At 41.7% G+C, this 22876-nt stretch overlaps 1 protein-coding gene across 2 annotated transcripts in view; it reads right to left on the bottom strand.

Annotated features, from left to right (window-relative positions):
* SCAPER (S-phase cyclin A associated protein in the ER) overlaps window positions 1-22876 on the bottom strand; it is a 247483-nt gene that overhangs the window by 213052 nt on the left and 11555 nt on the right. For both annotated transcript variants that reach the window (XM_067471273.1, XM_067471274.1), the window contains 3 exons: window positions 20296-20413; window positions 18456-18526; window positions 13879-14070 (listed from right to left, as the gene is read on the bottom strand). In XM_067471273.1, the coding sequence (XP_067327374.1) occupies window positions 13879-14070; window positions 18456-18526; window positions 20296-20413 (381 nt within the window). The remainder of the gene's footprint in view (window positions 1-13878; window positions 14071-18455; window positions 18527-20295; window positions 20414-22876) is intronic.

The raw sequence follows: 22876 nt of genomic DNA, 5'->3' as shown, positions 1-22876 counted from the left end.
CTGCATGTATTGATGAAACTGCTCTGCGTCCCTTCGGGGAGATAAGAGCAATATATAAAGTTTTGCTGTTGTTTGTTTATTATTTTATTTACAACATTTTTACCCCCGCCCTACTCAACCCCCGAGGGAGGACTCGGAGCGCCTAACACTGGAAACAATTCGATGCCGCAATATCATAATATAGCAACAATATAAAACCATAAAAACACAATAGATTAAAACAATAACATTAATTATACAATCATAGCCGTTTCCATTATCACAACAATCATTGTATGGTCCAATTCAATGTCCAAAGTGCCATTGTGCCTGCTAGCCAAAAGCCTGGTTCCAAAACCGCGATTTCAGTTGTTTGTTTGTTGTTGTTGTTGTTGTTGTTGAACAGACTGGAGGGGTTTGCACTGAACCCAGCTGATATTGGATCTGAACCCAACTTGGCACACAGACCCAACATAGCCACCTACCTACGTGATCGCATCTCTGTATACGAACCCACACGATCCCTTCGATCTTCCGGAGAGGCCCTGCTCTCGATCCCACCAGCATCGCAGGCGCGTTTGGTGGGGACGAGGGAGAGGGCCTTTTCGGTGGTGGCCCCTCGACTCTGGAACTCACTCCCTAAAGACATCAGACAGGCCCCAACCCTGGCAGTTTTCAGGAAGAGCTTGAAGACGTGGCTGTCCTAGTGTGCCTTCCCGGAATAATGAATCCCATAGCACTTTGTCCTCCAAAGCACTTTACATTTCCCTGAGTCTGCTTGTATGCCCTCAACAAACACTTGTAGCACCTTTCGTTGATGGCCCAGCATTATTTCCAATTTTAACTTTACATTTGGCCACCCCTCTGTTTTTAATTGTGTGTTGTTTTATTGATAATGTTGTTTATCTTATTGTCTATGTTTTTAATTGCTTGTATTGCTGTTTTCTTGCTTTTGTTGTTGTGTTTGGGCTCGGCCTCATGTAAGCTGCACCGAGTCCCTTGGGGAGATGGTAGCGGGGTACAAATGAAGTTAATAAATAATAATAATAATAATAATAATAATAATAATAATTGAATAATGGCAGGGAAGGATTGCCCCACGATTCTGGGAATTGGTTACATCCCGCTTAGACTACTGCAACACTCTCTACATGGGGTTGCCCTTGAAGACTGCCCGGAAGCGGCAGCCAGATTACTAACGGGGGCTGGGTACAGGGAGCACACCACTCCACTGTTACGCCAGCTCCACTGGCTGCCAATTAGCTTCCAAGCACAATTCAAAGTGCTGGTGTTGACCTATAAAGCCCTAAACGACTCCGGCCCTGTTTACCTCTCCGAATGTATTCTCCCCTACGAACCATCAAGATTATTAAGATCATCTGGAGAGGCCCTGCTCTCGGTCCCACCGGCCTCGCAAGCGCGCCTGGTGGGGACGAGGGACAGGGCCTTCTCGGTGGTGGCCCCGCAACTCTGGAACTCTCTCCCTCTGGAGGCCAGAACCGCCCCATCCATCCTAACATTTAGGAAACGGGTGAAGACGTGGCTGTGGAGTCAGGCCTTCGAGGAATGAGACAACACCATAGGACCCTGGATGGAAGTTGATGTAGATCCATCTTAATAGGACGACTGACCACTGTAGTTTTATATATAGTGTTTTTAAAGTTGTTTTTGTAATTGTGATATATGATATTTTAATGAGTGTATGTTTTTTATGGCTGGAAACCGGGCTGAGTCCCTCAGTGAGGTTGAGAAGCTCGGTATATAAAACTGTGAAATAAATAAATAAATAATAGTTCACCCACATCCCCATTCATTTTCTATTGGGAGTATTCATTAAAAAAACCAAAAGGAAAGATTGGCTTTTTCTAATAAATAGCATTATACATTACCAAACTGATATTAACAAACTTTGAAAAACAAACAATGCCTTTCTCAAATAACTCCAAGCTAGTGCATAATAAAAGGCACCCTGTATTCACTCTGCATTTTCATAATACCATTCTCCTGTTACTTTAAAGAACTCCTGAACTTTGAAATTTGCAAACCCATTTGAAAAGACGAGGAAAGAACCAATCCAATTGAATGTAATGGCTCTCTTTGCTTCTAACCTAAATCTGCAAATACTGTACAGTTAATGTGTACAAAATAAAATAAAGGGTGGGGGAAATCTTGCATAAACCTCATATATTTTCTCTCTCCTCTTCCTTATCACTCCAAGACTCCAAAAATATGTCAACAAAGGAAACAAGGCTGTATTAAAGCTGAAATTCTGCATCTAGGTCTGCTGGAGCTGGAAAGGCAGAGAAAGCCAAGGTCCCCTGGGCTCCTGCGAGTAATTCGAGTCCTGTCTCAATGCTGAAATATTTATTTATTCAGTACCGAGCAGGCCAGCACCAAAAAAGCAATGCTGACATCTAGAATAACATGTCTAGCCCTGCACATGTGTAAAGGGCTTAGATGATCAACTCCTGTCAATTTAAATGGTGCCACTGCCCTTGGTGAGCCATTTCCAAGGATCGGGTACATGAGGCTGTGTCTCACAGAGAGAAGAAAGGCATGTAAAAGTTCTTGCGCCACTTTAAGGGCTAATTAATGTATTAGAATATAGGATTTTATGGGCTATAACAGTGTTTCTCAACCTTCCTAATTCCGTGACACCTTAATATAGTTCTTCATGTTGTGGTGACCCCCAACCAACGAAAAGAGACTAAAACTAAAGCCCCCTCTTTGTAATTCTCATTACAGTTCATGTACTGAAAGTGGTAACACCTTATTAGTAATATATAAAGCGCCTTGAGTTGCCGATAGGCTGAGAAAGGTGGTATACAAGTATAGTAAATAAATAAATAGTAAATAAATAACTATAACATTATTTTTGTTGCTACTTCACAATTGTAATTTTGCTATTGTTATGAAACGTAATGTAAATATCGGATTACTCGCAGAATGTATTTTCATTCATTCCCTGGACCAAGTCTGGCACCAACACCCAATATGTCCAACTTCCTAATGCCATGATCCCTTAATACAGTTCCTCATGTTGTGGTGACCCCCAACCATAACATTATTTTCGTTGCTACTTCATAACTCTCATTTTATACTGTTATGAATTGTAATGTAAATATCTGATATGCAGGATGCATTTTCATTCACTGGACCAAATACCCGATATGCCCAGATTTGAATACTGGTGGGGTGGGGGTTGATTTTTGTCATTTGGGAGTTGTAGTTTCTGGAATTTATAGTTCACCTACAATCAAAGAGCATTCTGAACTCCACCAATGAGGGAACTGAACCAAACTTGGCACACAGAACTCCCATGACCAACAAAAAATACTGGAAGGGTTTGGTGGGCATTGACCTTGAGTTTGGGAGTTGTAGTTCACCTACATCCAGAGAACACTGTGAACTCAAACAATGATGGATCTGGACCAAACTTGGCATGAATCCTCAATATGCCCAAATGTGACCACTGGTGGGGTTTGGGGAAAACAGATCTTGTAGTTACTGGGATGTATCGTTCACCTACAATCAAAGAGCATTCTGAACCCCACCAATGATAGAATTAGGCCAAACTTCCCCCACAGAAACCCCATTACCAACAGAAACTACTGTGTTTTCTGATGGTCTTTGACGACCCCTCTGACACCCCCTCAAAACCACCCCGGGGTCCCAACCCCTCTGACACCCCTTTAGTGAATCCCCCCCCCCCCAGGTCCTGACCGCCAGGTTAAGAAACACTGGTGCATAGGGTTTTAGCATTAGATTTTAAAACAATTTGTCCAAAGATTTGTGCCATAGATCACATAATGACTTCCTGACCATTCTGTTAATAGCAGTACAAGACATACGTTTGAAGGACACCATCAATGGTGGCCTTAGAGACTTCGTCTATAGGATTTTTTTCAGACATTTGCCCTATAGGGTTTCCAGACATTTGCACTGTAGGCTCCTATATTCCAAGCTGTAAAAATGAATGTGGTGATACTGCAGGCCAAGACTGTATATATTATCTGTTTAGCAAGAAAGAATAACTCAGTATAACAGAATAACTAACATGAGCCAACAAAGTCATGCGGCAGCTAATAAAGCCAATGGGATTTTGGCCTGCATAAATAGGAGTCTAGTGTCTAGATCCAGGGAAGTCATGCTCCCCATGCTCTACTCTGCCTTGGTTAGTTCACACCTGGAATATTGTGTCCAATTCTGGGCACCACAATTGAAGGGAGATGTTGACAAGCTGGAATGAGTCCAGAGGAGCGTGACTAAAATGATCAAGGGTCTGGAGAACAATCCCGATGAGAAGCGGCTTAAAGAGCTGGGCATGTTTAGCCTGCAGAAGAGAAGGCTGAGAGGAGACAGGATGAACGCCATGAAGAAATGTATGAGGGGAAGTCACAGGGAGGAGGGAGCAAGCTTGTTTTCTGCTTCCCTGGAGACTAGGACACAAAGCAATGGCTTCAAACTACAAGAAAGGAGATTCCACCTGAACATGAGGAAGAACTTCCTGACTGTGAGAGCTGTTCAGCAGTGGAACTCTCTGCCCCGGAGTATGGTGGAGGCTCCTTCTTTGGAGGCTTTGAAACAGAAGCTGAATGGGCATCTGTCAGGGGTGCTTTGAATGCAATTTTTCTCCTTCTTGGCAGGGGATTGGATTGGATGGCCCTTGAGGTCTCATCCAACTCTAGGATTCTATAATTCCGTCTATCTATTTATTATCTCTATCATCTATCATTATTTCTATCTGTCATCTATCTGTCTCTCATCTGTACCTATCACCTCTTTCTCTGATCTATCCTTCTATCATCTGTATCTGTAATCTACCCATCATCCGTCTTTCTGTCTTGTTATTTATTCGTTCAGTTGCTTCCAACTCTTTGTGACCTCCTGGACCAGCCCAGGCCAGAGCTCCCTGTTGGCCATGGGAACCCCCAGTTCCTTCAAGGTCAAGTTTGAAGCAATGGCTTCAAACTACAGGAAAGGAGATTCCACCTGAACATGAGGAAAAACTTCCTGACTGTGAGAGCTGTTCAGCAGTGGAACTCTCTGCCCCGGAGTGTGGTGGAGCCTCCTTCTTTGGAGGCTTAGAGGCTGAATGGCCACCTATCAGGGATGCTTTGAATGTGATTTTCCTGCTTCTTGGCAGAATGGGGTTGGACTGGATGGCCCACGAGGTCTCTTCCAACTCTATTATTTTATGATTCTAGTATAAGACACACCTTTGAAGGACACCATCAATGGTGGCCTTATCGACTTCATCTATAGGTTCCCCCCCCCCCCAGACATTTGCACTATAGGCTCCTATATTACAAGGAATATGGTGATACTGCAGTTCAACAAAGGCCAAGACTGTAAATATTCTCTGTTTAGCAAGAAAGAATAACTGAGTAAAGTAGCAGCAACTTCCAGCAGATGTCTGCACGACTGTCCCTTAAGGCTTGGTGAGATGATAAGGAGCTGGTTTCATTACAGCTGCTGCTGCCCCTGTTTGCATCGTGATCAAAACCCCTCCGTCTGGAGTTTCAACCGCAAACAGTCACCAGAGCCCTGTCCCATTCAAAGACAGTAAACATTATCCTCGACAACACCGGGATCGATCACTGGCTCCCTGCTTTCGTCAAATTGCATACATACATTCAGCTTCCAACACGTGGCGGTTCCTTGGTATGGAACGAATACAAGAACGCTGCTTTAGGAATGCGTTTTCTTAATAGATATCACGTTTTGGATTCATTCCAAGAGTGCTAACTTAAATACCATTCAAAAATTCAAGCTTCTACTAATTGCTGAACACAAAAACGGTACTGTATACCATGTAGCTGTGGACAAGTCTACATAGGGACCACCAAAAGCAGCATTGCCCAAACACGAATCAAGGAACATGAAAGGCACGGCAGACGAATTCAACCAGAGAAGTCAGCCGTAGCAGAGCACCTGATGAACCAAACTGGACACAGGGTGTTATTTGAGAACATAGAAATGCTGGACCACTCTCACAACCACCATGTCAGGCTACACAGAGAAGCCATTGAAATACACAAGCATGTGGACAATTTCAACAGAAAGGAGGAAACCATAAGAATAAACAAAATTGGGCTACCAGTATATATAAAAAAATCTAAAATTAGGACAGTAAATAAAGAGCAACACTCAAAAAGAAGGGAATCCCAAACAAGACTCAATCAGGGCCAGCTAGTAAACGTTTTCCCCTGACATTAAGTCTAGTTGTGTCTGACTCTGGCTGGTGGTGCTCATCTCCATTTCTATGCTGAAGAGCCGGCATGGTCCATAGTCACCTCCAAGGTCATGTGGCTGGCATATCTGCATGGAGCGACGTTACCTTCCCGCCAGAGTGGTACCTATGGATCTACTCATATTTGCATGTTTTCGAAATGCCAGGTTGGCAGAAGCTGGGGCTAACAGTGGGAGCTCACCCCGCTCCCCGGATTTAAACCTACGACCTTTTGATCAGTAAGTACAGCAGCTCAGCAGTTAAACCTACTATACCACTAGGGGCTCTAGGGCCAGCTAACACCTTCCAAAAAAGGATCCCCCCAGGCAGCAATCAGCCAGGCTTTTGAGCTTCAAGGCCATTAAATGCTAGTCAAGATGGCCAACTGCAACATTCATATGTGCCTCAAGCAGTCAAGAGTTCTTTATCCCACCCTGGACATTATTCCAGGTTGGCAGAAGCTGGGCCTAACAATGGGAGCTCACCCCGCTCCCTGGATTTGAACTGCCAACCTTTCGGTCAGCAAGTTCAGCAGCTCAGCGGTTAAACCCACTATACCACTAGGGTCTCCAGGGCTAGCTAACACCTCCCAACAAAGGATTCCCCCAGGCAGCAATAGACAGGCTTTTAAGCTTGACTAGCATTAAATGCTAGTCAAGATGGCCAACTGCAACATTTATATGTGCCTCAAGCAGTCAAGAGTTCTTTATCCCACCCTGGGCATTATTCCAGGTTGGCAGAAGCTGGGCCTAACAGTGGAAGCTCACCCCACTCCCTGGATTCGAACTGCCAACCTTTAGGTCAGCAAGTTCAGCAGCTCAGCGGTTTACCCACTGTGCCACCACAGGCTCCATTATCATCATTATTATCATAATTCGAACCTGCGACCTTTCAGTTAGCAAGTTCAGAAGCTCAATGGTTTAACCCACTGAGCCTCTAGGGACTCCAGGGACAGCTAACACCTCCCAACAAAGGATTCCCCTAGGCAGCAATCAGAAAGGCTTTGAAGCTACAAGGTCATTAAACGCTAATCAAGATGGCCAACTGAAACATTCACACATGCCTCAAGCAGACAAGAGTTCTCATTAACTATATTGTTTATTTTTGTTTATTGCTTGTTGTTTTGAATGTGTTGCTGGGCTTGGCCCCATGTAAGCAGCTCCAAGTCCCTTGGGGAGATGGTGGCAGAGTATAAATAAAGTTTATTATTATTATTATTATTATTATTATTATTATTATTATTATTATTCCTCCCACCATGGACATTATTCCACAGATATATAAACCCTACTTGCCTAGTTTCCCACACTTCACAACTTGCCATAAATGTGGGCGAAACATCAGGAGATTCTGCTGTTGCTTCACAACCTTGGTTTTATTTTAAAGATTGTACTGATATATAATGTTTCCTTCCTAAAGCAATTCAAGCAGTAGTTATGCCTGGAATTTGGGATGAGGTCTCGGGTCGACGGCGATGAGACACAAATAAACGGTGATCCTTTCAGCCACAAACATTCAGAATATTATAATCCAATTACTTTGCAAGGCTGATCGGTTCCCTTTATTTAAAACACACACGGGAAATGTCCTGAGCCAGAAGACAGCTCCATTTCCAAATATACGGATATATTTCAATTGCGTTGGACCGGCAGAGAACTCAGAAGCCGCAAGCCACTGTTTAGTTTTGAAACCTGTTTTCATTAAGTTCTATTTGTACACTAATTCCACCAGAAAACCAAATTATCACAATTCAAAGAGAAGTTTTCCTTGTACTCAGGGTGTTAACTAATGTGTTCCAAAATGTGGTGAAAACTATACGATTATTGGATTCTCTTGGCTTTTCCTCATCTAATTGAGGAATTCAAAATGCTTCACTTATGATAAAATGATATAAACCAATGGTTGGAAAGAGCCCAAATAGCTTCCAAGGGAGCTGATGACAAACCCAACAGGCCGCAGGTCTGTTTTGTATCTAAATCTAGACGGGGAACGCCAGCTTATGACTAGGTCCCACCCAGACACTGTTTATACCGGGCCATCAATCTCTTGCGCCTACCGCCAGCAAGTCAACGAGGAGAGCGATAACTATCTCTGCAGAAGGGGAACAATGTATAATTAAGACACTAAACAGGAAACTAAAGAATGTGGACGGAGACGAATGGCAACAGTGCCACCTACTGAACTATTTCAGCCCTGAAATAAGAAAAAAAATTCCATCAACAATAATACAGTCCACTTCATAATATGGCAAAGGAGAAAAATTATACCTGGATATAAATAAAATATAGAGTTTCTGGATTAATATATTACACGATGCAACATGATTTTTGTTCCTGGGTTATCAATGTCATGTTCTAATTGGTTCTAGCATAAAAAACAAGGGGAAAAAATATTAAGCTGCAAAAACTTTCTAACTAGGAAAAAACTAATTACAAAAAATTATAATAAGCTGTTGGGATGGGCTACAGGAACAGAAGAAATTAAAAATTCATATTCATATGGGCATGAAATATTGGTAGACAAATACCATTAAAAGAATGGAAAGAGATCTGGCAGAGAAGAATTAAATTTACCATATATTTCTGGCGTATAAGACTACTTTTTAACCCAAAAAAATCTTCTCAAAAGTCAGGGGTCATCTTATATGCGGGAGTCGTATCATACGCAGGAGTAGTCTTATACACAGGAGTCGTCTTACATGCGGGAGTAGTCTTATACACCGGGAGTCGTCTTTTAAATTTTTTATTTGGTGTGTGTTGGAAGAGGGGTAGTCTTATACCGCAAGCATATCCCAAATTCTATATTTTAATTGGAAAAGTTGGGGGTCGTCCTATACGCCCAGTCTTCTTATATGCCAGAATATACAGTACATATGACTAGGACTTAAAAGAAAATTATCTTAAAATGCTTCATCAATGGTACTTGACTCCAGAAAAATTAAGAATAATGTGGACTTTACTAATATAGTTAGTTCATACTTTTTGGGCTGCAAATGTGGCGACCTTTAATGTTATATTTTTGGAATAATCTGCTAACAAGTCACAGATAACTGCTGATTGTTGCCATGCTGCCCTTTCTTCCAAAAGGGCTCCCAGAAGATTGTTTTGAGGGTCATTGTACAAAGGGCAATGCAACAGATAGTGTATTAAACTGGTTTTTTCCTATATCTAACTATATTATGTTTAAGTAAAACATGCCAGTTGATAACACTCAGGATTTAACACTGTCAATGAAAGGAAGGTAGGGGCAGATGGAAATATAGGACCCATATCCGCAGAATATACAATCCATAAGTAGGGAAGACGATTAACACCTTCTAACATCGAATATAAGCAGAGTTTTTGAGCCCTTTTCTTAAAAAGCCCCCCTTGGCTTATACTCAAGTCAAAGTTATTAATTATTACATTATAATATTATTAATTTGTAATATAATATAATACAATATAATACTAGGAATAATAATTCAATATTATAATTATATATTTACATTACATGTAATATTACTAATAATATTACAATATAATGGTATAGTGCAATATTGTAATATATATTGATATTGTACTATGCTAATAAAATAATATATTGTATGAAAATATATATTGTAAGCTGCTCTGAGTCCCCTTCGGGGTGAGAAGAGCGGCATATAAATGCCGAAAATAAATAAATAATTATTTTACCCTATTATTATTTTACTCTATTATTATTATTATTATTATTATTATTATTACATTTATTATTTTACTCTATTATTATTATTATTATTATTATTATTATTATTAATAGAGTAAAATAATAAATGTCTCGCTTATCCAAACATACTGTATTATACAATGCAGTCTGCCTCCCACCCACAGCTGTTTATCTATATAGTCAACTTTTCAATACATTGCAATGTTTTGGTGCTAAATTCGTAAATAATTACTACATAATGTTACCGTGTATTGAACCGTTTTTTTCTGTTGATTTGTTGTAAAACATGATGTTTTGGTGCTTAATTTGTAAAATCATAACGTAATTTGGCATTTAATAGGCTTTTCATTAATCCCTCCTTATTATCCAACATTTTCGCTTATCCAATGTTCTCTGGCCCGTTTATGTTGGATAAGCGAGATTCTACTGTACATTTATTATTTTTCTCTATTTGTTATTATTATTATTACATTTACATTATTTTACCCTATTATTATTATTACATTTATTATATTACTCTATTTACTACTGTTATCATTACATTTATTATTTTACTCTATTATTATTATTATTACATTTATTATTTTACTCTATTTATTATTGTTATAATTACATGTATTATTTTACTCTATTATTATTACTACATTTATTATTTTACCCTATTTATTACCATTATTACATGCATTTCTTATTATTGTTATTACTTCATTTATATTATTTTACTCTATTATTATTATATTTATTATTTTACTTTATTATTGTTGTTAATACATTTATTATTCTATTTTATTATTATTACATTTATTATTTACTCTATTATGATTACGTTTCCATTAGTTTACCCTATTATTATTTTTATTGTCACATTTATTATTTTACTCTCTTTATTATTATTGGAAGGATATGGAAGCACACTTACACTCAAGAAGGTTAGAATAAACTTAATAAATTTATTTTATTTTGCTAGTGAAAGTATTTTCTGATGTAATTTTTTGTTGTCTGCATTCTGTATTTTATTGTGCTGTATTGTATTTTTGGGCTTGGCCTCATGTTGTTGTTGTTGTTCATTCGTTCAGTCGTCTCCGACTCTTCGTGACCTCATGGACCAGCCCACGCCAGAGCTCCCTGTCGGCCGTTACCACCCCCAGCTCCTTCAAGGTCAGTCCAGTCACTTCAAGGATGCCATCCATCCATCTTGCCCTTGGTCGGCCCCTCTTCCTTTTGCCTTCCACTTTCCCCAGCATGATTGTCTTCTCTAGGCTTTCCTGTCTCCTCATGATGTGGCCAAAGGACTTCCACTTTGTCTCTAGTATCCTTCCCTCCAGTGAGCAGTCGGGCTTTATTTCCTGGAGGATGGACTGGTTGGACCTTCTCGCAGTCCAAGGCACTCTCAGAACTTTCCTCCAGCACCACAGCTCAAAAGCATCGATCTTCCTTCGCTCAGCCTTCCCTAAGGTCCAGCTCTCACATCCGTAGGTTACTACAGGGAATACCATGGCTTTGACTAGGCGGATCTTTGTTGCCAGTCTGATGTCTCTACTCTTCACTATTTTATCGAGACTGGACATTGCTCTCCTCCCAAGAAGTAAGCGTCTTCTGATTTCCTGGCCACAGTCTGCATCTGCAGTAATCTTTGCACCTAGAAATACAAAGTCTGTCACGGCCTCCACGTTTTCTCCCTCTATTTTCCAGTTGTCAATCATTCTTGTTGCCATAATCTTGGTTTTTTTGACGTTTAGCTGCAACCCGGCTTTTGCGCTTTCTTCTTTCACCTTGATTAGAAGGCTCCTCAGCTCCTCCTCGCTTTCGGCCATCAGAGTGGTGTCATCTGCATATCTGAGGCTGTTAATGTTTCTTCCAGCAATTTTCACCCCAGCTTTGCATTCCTCCAGCCCCGCACATCCTCGCATGATGTGTTCTGCATACAAGTTAAAAAGGTTGGGTGAGAGGATGCAGCCTTGCCGTACGCCTTTCCCAATCTTGAACCAGTCTGTTGTTCCGTGGTCAGTTCTGACTGTTGCTACTTGGTCCTTGTACAGATTCCTCAGGAGAGAGGGAAGGGGGCTTGGGATGCCCATCCCACCAAGAACTTGCCACAATTTATTATGGTCCACACAGTCAAAGGCTTTAGAATAGTCAATGAAGCAGAAGTAGATGTTTTTCTGAAACTCCCTGCCTTTCTCCATTATCCAGCGGATATTGGCAATCTGGTCTCTTGTTCCTCTGCCTTTTCTAAACCCAGCTTGAACATCTGGCAACTCTCGCTCCATGTATTGCTGGAGTCTTCCTTGCAGGATCTTGAGCATTACCTTACTGGCATGAGAAATAAGGGCCACTGTACGGAAGTTTGAGCAGTCTTTCGCATTTCCCTTTTTTGTTATGGGGATATAAGTTGATCTTTTCCAGTCTGATGGCCATTCTTGTGTTTTCCATATTTGCTGGCACATGGCATGCATCACCTTGACAGCATCATCTTTTAAGATTTTCAACAGTTCAGCTGGGATCCCGTCGTCTCCTGCTGCCTTGTTGTTAGCAATGCTTCTTAAGGCCCATTCAACCTCACTCCTCAGGATGTCTGGTTCTAATTCATTCACCACACCGTCAAAGCTATCCTCGATATTGTTATCCTTCCTATACAGATCTTCTGCATAGTCTCGCCACCTTCTCTTGATCTCTTCAGCTTCTGTTAGGTCCCTGCCATCTTTGTTTCTTATCATACCAATTTTTGCCTGAAATTTACCTCCAATGTTTCTAATTTTCTGGAAGAGGTCTCTTGTCCTTCCTATTCTGTTGTCTTCTTTCACTTCCATGCATTGCTTATTTAAAAATAGTTCCTTATCTCGGTGAAAACAAGACCTGGGGCTGACTGTAGCTCAGATCACGAACTTCTTATTGCCCAATTTAGAATAAAACTAAAGAGATCAGGGAAAATACACAGACCAGTTAGATATGATCTCACTAACATTCCTAGCGAATATACAGTGGAAGTGAAGAACAGATTTGAAGGACTAGATTTAGTAAACAGAGTCCCAGAAGAACTATGGACAGAAGTCCGCGACATTGTTCAGGAGGCGGCAACAAAGTACGTCCCAAAGAAAAAGAAAACCAAGAAGGCAAAATGGTTGTCTGCTGAGACACTGGAAGTAGCCCAAGAAAGGAGGAAAGCAAAAGGAAACAGTGAAAAGGGGAGATATGCCCAGTTAAATGGCCTCATGTTAGCTGCCCTGAATCCCCTTTGGAGAGATGGTGGCAGGGTACAAATAAAGATTATTATTATTATTATTATTATTATTATTATTATTATTATTTGAAACACAACAAGATGAGTCCACAGCAGACACTTTGCTGGCTGTTGAATTGGATCACACGTCGGACACTTCCCAAGTGTCTAGGACTGTGTGATGTATCGGCGAATAATGCGTGCAGATCCCAGTAAGGTGGCCTTCTGCAACTGGTAGATGGTAATTTTGTCAGTGCCAATTGTGTTTAAGTGCAGGCCAAGGTCTTTAGGCACTGCACCCAGTGTGCCGATCACAACTGGGAACGCCCTTACTGGTTTGTGCCAGAGTCCTTGCAGTTCGAATTATTATTATTATTATTATTATTATTATTATTATTATTATTAATGATTTAATCAGAGTTTGGCAGTCTTATCTTAAATTACAATATATGCAAATATTCAAAAATATTGAACCTACTGATGCCTCAATTAATGTAATTTTATGGGTATCTATTTTTATTTTGGAATTGACTAGTAGCTGCTGCATTTTCCACCCTTGGCTTATACTCAAGTCAATACGTACAATTATGTGCCTTGGCTTATATTTGGGTCGGCTTATACTCAAGTATATATGGTAGATTATTTTGTTGTCTCATGACGCTTCCAATAACTGAAACTGAGACGCCATCATCGGTAGACCGGCCTGTAGTGACGAAGGCTTAATTAAGTATCCATCATGCTACCAGATGAGTCTTACCTTGCACTCGACTACGCTCTGGTCCGACTCGCAAGTGACGTAGATCTCATCCACCGCACGCCTCAGGTTATCGAAAAGGAATGCCCAGTATCGAGCTCGGAGATCCACTTTCCGCGGCTGCCTTGTTTTCGTGGGGCTTTTGTCGAAGTTCTTCTCCCCAGCTGCTGCTATTTTGCAGTCTGGTGTAGTGCTCTGCAAAAGGGATGTGCCAGTCAATATACATGAGCGAGCTTTATTTTATTATTTATTTACCGTATTTATTAACCACCTTTCTCAGCCCGAAGGCGACTCAAGGAGGGTTACAGTCGGGACAATTCAATGCCCCCAATAACATAAATTACCATTAAAAACCATTAACATATACGATAAAGCCATATAAAACCAGTAAAAAAATAAATACTCAGTGTCTCATTACTAAAACATTTTCCAATCGCATCACCCGCTGGATAAGTGGGTATGCAAATTAATTCCTTCTCTCACATCCTCCCTGAACTGCACGTGGGACTGACTGACTCAAGGCAAGCCGTTAGATCAGTGGTTCTCAACCTGGGGTCCCCAGATGTTTTTGGCCTACAACTCCCAGAAATCCCAACCAGTTTACCAGCTGTTAGGATTTCTGGGAGTTGTAGGCCAAAAACATCTGGGGACCCCAGGTTGAGAACCACTGCGTTAGATCCAACCAAAAGCACTGCAGAGTCTTTATCTGTAGTTAGCAGAGATTTACAGAACGGCCTCTGACCGTGTTTGCCGCTCACCACTTTAATAAGCCACACCTGAGCTCTGGATTTCATCCAAACTCCTTTTGGAGGTTTTTAATCTTCACTTGTTTCTTATGTACAACTAATTACACATCGGGTCTGCTATCAGTATATGCGAAGATATACTCATAGCAACACAGTGAGAAGCTACAACCATAGCAAGACACGCACATGGCAAGGGGTCCGCATTGCAAGAGATCGTGCATGTGTCTGCCACTTCCTTTTACACCCACAGGGAATACAGTTCTTGTCATGACTGTCACATGGTCATGACTCAGTTGTCCTCTCTCTTAAACCTTCAGTGGAATGTGCTGTGACCACATGCCCATTAGAACTGTATTTTTCACATACTGCAGTTACAGACAATGCATTTCTATCTAACACAGCTTTTTCTGACAGAGGAGTGCCTAGAGAATGGGTCCTCAAACTAAGGCCCCTGGGGGCATTTATCCGGCCCGTTGGGTGTGCTGGGCCGCCAAACCCCTTGGTCTTCTCCCGGTGTTGGGTTGGTGTTGGGTTGACCTACAAAACCCTTTACGGTTCCGGTCCAGTGTATCTGTCCGAACGTATCTCCCTCTACGTCCCACCCCGGAACTTGAGATCATCCGGGGAGGCCCTGCTCTCGACCCCACTGCTATCACAAGTGAGACTGGTGGGGACGAGGAGCAGGGCCTTCTCGGTGGTGGCCCCTCACTTGTGGAACTCACTCCCGGGGGAAATTAGGGCGTCAACATCCCTCCTCACCTTCAGGAGGAAGGTAAAGACGTGGTTGTGGGACCAGGCCTTTGGGCAACCTAACAATTAGATATGGAAACCAGATGAATAGGACTAAAAGGACTGACAATTATGGAATAGGAATTTAAACTATGAGATTGTGAAACGCTGACCGTCAAGGAGGTTTGTATGGAATTTTTATTGCTTTTATGGTTGTTTTTACCTATTATAATTATTGTCTTATGGTAATTGCTGTTATTGATAGAATTGTTGTTGTTAAATGATGTATTTGTCTTTTGCTGTATGTGATGCGGGCATCGAATTGTGCCTCGCTTTTGTAAGCCGTCCTGAGTCCCCCCCCCCCCCCGGGTGAGAAGGGCGGGGTAGAAGCAACCGAAATAAATAATAAATAAATAATTGGTGCAGGAAGCGCATGCCCAGGGGACGGTGGAGGGAGGGTGCTCTCTGCACCTGCCCTCTTCCCCTACACACTTGTCAACGTCCCCTGGGCGGGCGCTTCCTGCACTGGTGCCAGGAGCATGCATCCAGGGCCAGTGTAGGGAGTGTGCTCCCTGCACCGCCCCTTTTCCCTGCGCATTTGCAAACACCAGGAGAAGGACGCTCCTTGGCGTTGGCAAGTGCATGGGGGAAGAAGGCCAGTTCAGGGAGTGCGCTCCCTCCACTGGCCCCCGGGCACACACTCCCTGCACCATCCCTCTCCCAGCATTGGCAAATGCGCAGGGGAAGAGAACGGGGGAAGAGAGCCAAAACAAGTGTAAGCGCCCGTACCTTGGGAAGTCTGACTTGGCCATGGTAGTCCACGCTCTGGTTACATCCTGTTTAGACTACTGCAACGCTCTCTACGTGGGGTTGCCTTTGAAGACGGCTCGGAAGCTCCAACTAGTCCAACGCTCGGCAGCCATAATACTAACAGGAGCGAAGCGCACAGAGCATACAACTCCTCTGCTGCACCAGCTCCACTGGCTGCCGATTTGCTACCGGGCTCAATTCAAAGTGCTGCCGTTGTCCTATAAAGCCCTAAACGGTTCTGGCCCAAGCTACCTATCCGAACGTATCTCTGCCTATGAACCCACCAGGACTCTAAGACTCTGGGGAGGCCCTGCTCTTGATCCCGCCTGCATCACAAGCACGGCTGGCGAGGAGGAGGGATAGGGCCTTCTCTGTGGTGGCACCTCGGATTAGATTGACATTAGATCAGCCCCTTCGTTAATGGTGTTTCGAAGAAAACTAAAAACCTGGCTGTTTGAACAGGCGTTCGGATAAACAGTGCAATGTACACGATGAATATAGGAAACGGAATTATGGATGACGAATTGGATCACTATTCTAGTTACGAGACGTTAATGTGTTGTTATTGATGTGTCATTATCCTGTATATTATGTTGTTAATGGTTTTTAAATTCTGTATGTTGTTGGATTGACTTTTTGCTCTTGTTGTGAACCACGTTGAGTCGCCTACGGGCTGAGAAACTGCGGTATACAAGCAAAGTAAATAAATAAATAAGCAAACGGGGGGGGGAGGGGAGAGGTCGCCACTGGGATGCTCCTTGTCTCGAGGGGCAGCCTGGTGGCTCAGATGCCATGGCGATGGTGCGCCTCTCCTGGGGGCTGTGCCAGCACTCCTTTCGGGACAGCAAAGAGGCTTCTCCCAACAGCTGTGCCTCCAGGCAGTGGGAGAGAGTCCTGTGGTTTTGATGACAGAGCTGAAGAAATTGAAGGTACTGAACAGCCTCCAGAGAGAAAGCATTAAGTGTCCATCGGCAATGTTTGGCTATCATTTTACAGTTGTCCTTTTTTTCCCTTTGGATTTGTATGTAATATAGTCCAATTATCGATGCAGAACAGTTGGGGACTTGTATCAATGTTGCTTTTTAATCTCCAGGGGCTCTGAAATAACAGTGCAAATGGCTGTTTCCCCCAGAGACCGAAAGGAACTCTCAATATGTCTGGAGGCCAGTTATGCCCTCTCAAATTTAAAGGATTGTTCTCTTTTGCTGACTATTTGAGATTTACTTTTGGCTACATATGCACTGAGTAGTGCTTTAGAAGAATTGAAATGAAGAATTGAAATGAGGCCACACTTATTAACAAACTTATTATTATTATTATTATTATTATTAATAATAATAATAATAATAATAAATTTTATTTTACCCTCTTTATAAATGCACAACAGAGTAACTTATTAGCAACAGCGTGACCCAGCACTAGTAGCCCAAAGCGATAAAAAGAACAAAAACACACAGACTAATGTTAGCTCTTGCATAGGAGGCTTTTCTTTATAGCAAAATAATATGGTTGCACTATTTACAAGAACAAGGTTCCCATAACAAAAACGAGTACTAGTAGCTTTACACGCAGCAGCCTTCACACTGGAGCTTTCTCACATGAGGCTTCTCTCACACAAAGGTTTACCTCACACTCCACTAGCTTTGGTCCACTAACTCTAACAGGTTTTGGCCTTCTCAAATCATATTTACAAGAACAAGGTTTCCATAACAAAAACTAATACATAGTAGCTTAAAACGCAGCAGCCTTCACACTGAAGCTTTCTCACACGAGGCTTCTCTCACACAGAGGTTTACCTCACACTCCACAGGACGACACTAGCTTTGGTCCACTAACTCTAACAGGTTTTGGCCTTCTCAACTCATATTTACAAGAACAAGGTTTCCATAACAAAAACTAATACATAGTAGATTTAAACGCAGTAGTCTCCTCACTGAAGCTTTCTCACACGAGGCTTATCTCACACAGAGGTTTACTTCACACTCCACAGGACAATAGCTTTGTCCCACTAACTCTAACAGGCATTGCCCTTCTCACTCTCCTCAGGACAACACTAACTTTGACCCACTGACGCTAACAGGCTTCGACCTAATAATTCCTTTAGTGACTGACTCACCATCACACTTTTGTAATAAAAAATACCAAGTTAATTTTTTTAATAAAAAATACCTAGTTAATTTTTAATATTTCTGATACTAACTTTTCTTTTTAAAAAATTAATGCTGAATACCAGGTTTGCAGGATTAGCTCTTTAGGATCAGAAACCAAGCAGGATAGTAGTGAGAAGACTTATACCTGTTTTGTTGTTTTGTGGATTCCCTGAGTTGCTTTCTTAGATTTTCCTCCAATTTGCCATTTTGGTTTTCCTGTGAAAAGATTTTAAAAAATAGTTCAGACAACAACACCTATTCAGGACTTACGTTAAAATATATGAATTGCCCTATGGCAGCGTTTCTCAACTTGGGAGTTGGAATCCCTGGGGGTGTCGTGAGGGGGTGTCAAAGGGGTCGCTAAAGAACATCAGAAAACGCAGTATTTTCTGTTGGTCATGGTGGTTCTGTGTGGGAAGTTTGGCCCAATTCTATTGTTGGTGGAGTTCAGAATGCTCTTTGATTGTAGGTGAATTAAAAATCCCAGCAACTACAACTCCCAAATGTCACAGTCTATTTCCCCTAACCTCCACCAGTGTTCACGTTTGGGCATATTGAGTATTCATGCCAAGTTTGGTCCAGATCTATCATTGTTTGAGTCCACAGTGCTCTCTGGATGTAAGTGAACGACAACTTCCAAACTCAAGGTCAATACCCCCAAACCCTTCCAGTATTTTCTGTTGGACATGAGAGTTCTGTGTGCCAAGTTTGGTTCAATTCCATCATTGGTGGAGTTCACAATGCTCTTTGATTTTAGGTGAACTATAAATCCCAGCAACTATTTATTTTATTTATTTTTATTTATTTATTTTTCCTATATTTATACTCCACCCTTCGACACCCCCCCGGGGGGGGGGGGCTCAGGACGGCCTCACAAACACCATATGGTGTCATCATAATAAAACAATCAACAATACATTAAAATATTAAAACAATAATTAAAACAATTGATTAACACATGCCTATTCAAATCAAAGTCTAAAATCCAGTTTGGGTCAAATCATTGCCATAAGTGTTAAAATCTTCTTTTACTTGCTGCTCACTAATCGAACACTTGGTCCTAAGGCCAGATCTTGATTTTTCTTCTAAAAGACAGGAGGGAGGTGGCCATTCTGATGTCTCTGGGGAGAGCGTTCCAGAGGTAGGGGGCCACTGAAAAGAAGGCCATGTCCCTCATCCCCACCAATCGCGTTTGCGACGTCGGTAGGGTCGAGAGCAGGGCATCTCCAGATGATCTTAAGTTTCATGATGGTTCATACCAGGAGATACTACAACTCCCAAATGACAAAATCACCCCCCCCCACCTCACCAATATTGAAATTTGGGCATATCAGGTATTTGTGCCAAATTTGGTCCAGTGAATGAAAATACATCCTGCATATCAGATATTTACATTACGACTCATAACAGTAGCAAACTTACAAATATGAAGTAGCAACGAAAATAATGTTATGGTTGGGGGTCACCACAACATGAGGAACTACATTAAGGGGTCATGGCATTAGGAAGGTTGAGAACCACTGTCCTACAGCCACAAAATAAGACTATAGAGATATCGCAAAGCAATGGAACTGGTCAACATCTCTACTTCACAGGAAATCAGGCACACAGAGACACCTAGAATTTTAGAGCTTATTTCTTACTGCTTTCTCATTCTGCAATTGCAGAAAAAAACAACTCCCATCAGGAAAATACTAATGATCTTCTTTCAGAACTTCCAGACTTAGATTCACTATGATGCCCATTCAAAATGTTACATTATGAAGAGCTGGACTGGAAATTTGTGGAGAAGACATTAAATTACACTTTTGCTCCATCCCTCAGTTGAGATGAAAGTCACATGATGTAGGCACAGAACTACAAGCCAATTACGGTCATCAAATATGATTGAGAGTTTGCACATTTTTACATTGTGTGAGAAGCACACGGACTCCTTGGACACCAATCTCCCCTCTCCCTGCTAACACATTCACAGTAATACGCACCCTCATCTTCTTTGTTTTCCAGTGGCACGCTCCATGCAATCAAATTCCTTGCTGTGCGACCCTCCTCGGCCACAATCTTTCTGACCTTGTCATGACTGTTAGAGCGCTGGAAAGAAGCCTGAGAAGAAACAGGACAACAATACCATTCACGTTATGCAGAATGCAGCCCCACTTTCTTTGGTGGGACTCTCACTTCCTAGGATGGAACATTCCAATGACAGAATGGGTTGAGAAACAATGCCCAAATCATAGCTTCTGGTGAAACTAGTTGAGACTCAAAAGTGTCTCCACATGTAGAAGCAAATCACTTCCTCACCTTCCCTGAGAATAGTCAATTATTATCAGAGCAATAATCCAAACCACGGCTTATCAATTCAAGTACAACATCTAAACATAAGTTGTTGCAACTGTGTTTTGCAATCTAACTCTTCTTGGTTTCAGATGCTGGCATGCTAGCCATGCAAACCATGGTTTACTGGACATATCATAGACTGGCTTTGCAAACCATGTTGTGATGCTACACCCAATTCATTTCGTAATCCTTAGGCCCTATGACCACTCTGAAAACATTTGTCAGGGGGCTGGGCTAGACGGCCCATGGGGTCTCTTCTAACTCTATTATTCTATGATACTACTAGCCGTCCCCTGCCATGCGTTGCTGTGGCCCTGTCTGTGTATATGTGTTTTGTTTGTGTATATATGTGGTTTTGCGCATGCGTTCTAATGTAATTTTTGTTTTTTGGCTTTTTAAGTCCATCCCACTGTGTTTTTCAGTGTTTTTATGAGAGATGGTCACTCGTTGGCCTGAGAGGTGTCTTGTGTCCAAATTTGGTGTCAATTCGTCCAGTGTTTTTGAGTTATGTTAATCCCACAAACAAACATTACATTTTTATTTATACAGACTAGCCATCCCCTGCCACGCTTTGCTGTGTCCTAGTCTGGTGATCTGGAAAATAAAGTAATAAAGTGTTGGTTTCTAATATATGTAATTTCTTTATGCTTTTGGGTAAATAGTATTAGATTACGTTTTCTTGCCCTGGTGAAGGGAGTTGGACTGGATGGCCTTAAGTATTTTCTATTGGTCATGGGGATTCTGTGTGGGAACTTTGGCCCAATTCTACCGTTGGTGGGGTTCAGAATGCTCTTTGATTGTAGGCGAACTATAAATCTCAGAAACTACAACTCCCAAATGTCAAGGTCTATTTCCCCCAAACTCCATCAGAGTTCATATTTGGGCATATGGAATATTTGTGCCAAGTTTGGTCCAGATCCATCATTGTTTGAGTCCACAGCGCTCTCTGGATGTAGGTGAACTACAACTCCCAAACTCAAGGTCAATGCCCACCAAACCCTTCTAGTGTTTTGTGTTGGTCATGGGAGTCCTGTATGCCACGTTTGGTTCAATGCCATAATTGGTGGACTTCAGAATGCTCTTTGATTGTAGGTGAACTATAAATCCCAGCAACTACCACTCCCAAATGACAAAATCAAATTTTTTTTAGTGAATGACATACATTGAGTTGTTAGGTGTATGCTGTCCAAATTTGGTGTCAATTGGCCCACTGGTTTTTGAGTTCTGTTAATCCCACAAACAAACATTACATTTTTATTTATACAGATAGTGGCTCAGCAGTTACAACAGTCAGGGACTGATGGATTCTCTAATGAGTTAGACTCAGAAGGGATTATGGGCTTTCCTGGGATTCAAAGTGGTACAGTTCAAGGGAATGATACAGGCCAAGAAAAGCAGTTACTTCAGATAGTGATATAGGCCAAGAGAATGCAATTGCCTCCGAGTCTGAACTCCAAGGTCAATCACAGGAGTTAGAAACAACATCCCTAGATAAGGGCTCTAGGGAAGAGGAATTGGCAGAAAACACTCACAGGACAACACCTGGCAACTGGGAACTAAGTAAGGATTTACGTTGCAGATTAGGGCAGATCAACAAGGCTTTGTGGGAAACAGATAGAGAAAGTCTATGGATGACACAATGACTTCATGTCTGTTTCTTAATAGCCACCATGAAGACTTAACTTCAGTTCAGACAACGTTGGCTTTTGAGCAAAAAGTCAGGCCTGAGTTTCCTAGTCACTGTGTCAAGTCAAGTCTTGGGTTTGGATTCAAGTATTCTGGAAGTTTTGTATGTTCTTGTTTTATGATTCCTGCTCAAGTTGTCTTAAGTATACCTTTTGCTTATGGATTTATTATGTGCTTGTGACTTTTGACTATTTCCTGACTGTGTTACCTTTGGGCTTTCTATGAGACATTTGGATTCCTGTGTGCCTGTCATCTATTTCGAAACCCTTTTTGGATTATACCTCTCCTTTCCTTATTCCTGCTTTTTCATTCATATATATATATATATATATATAATGTGTTTTTATAATAAACTGCTTATATGCTGGACTCTTGTGTAGTGCTGTGGTCATAGGTGACAAATAGAGACTGGGTTGAATGAAATATATTGTATGGAAGGGACACAATTCCTTTCTACATTGAATCTTCCTCCCTACAAGAAGGCAATGGAATAAACTAGACTCCGGAGAGCTACAAGTTGCAAACCCTCCCCACCATAATTTT

The sequence above is a fragment of the Anolis sagrei genome, chromosome 9, assembly GCF_037176765.1.
Source record: "Anolis sagrei isolate rAnoSag1 chromosome 9, rAnoSag1.mat, whole genome shotgun sequence".
Lineage (NCBI taxonomy): Eukaryota > Metazoa > Chordata > Lepidosauria > Squamata > Dactyloidae > Anolis > Anolis sagrei.
This window is presented reverse-complemented; position numbering and strand designations above follow the sequence as displayed.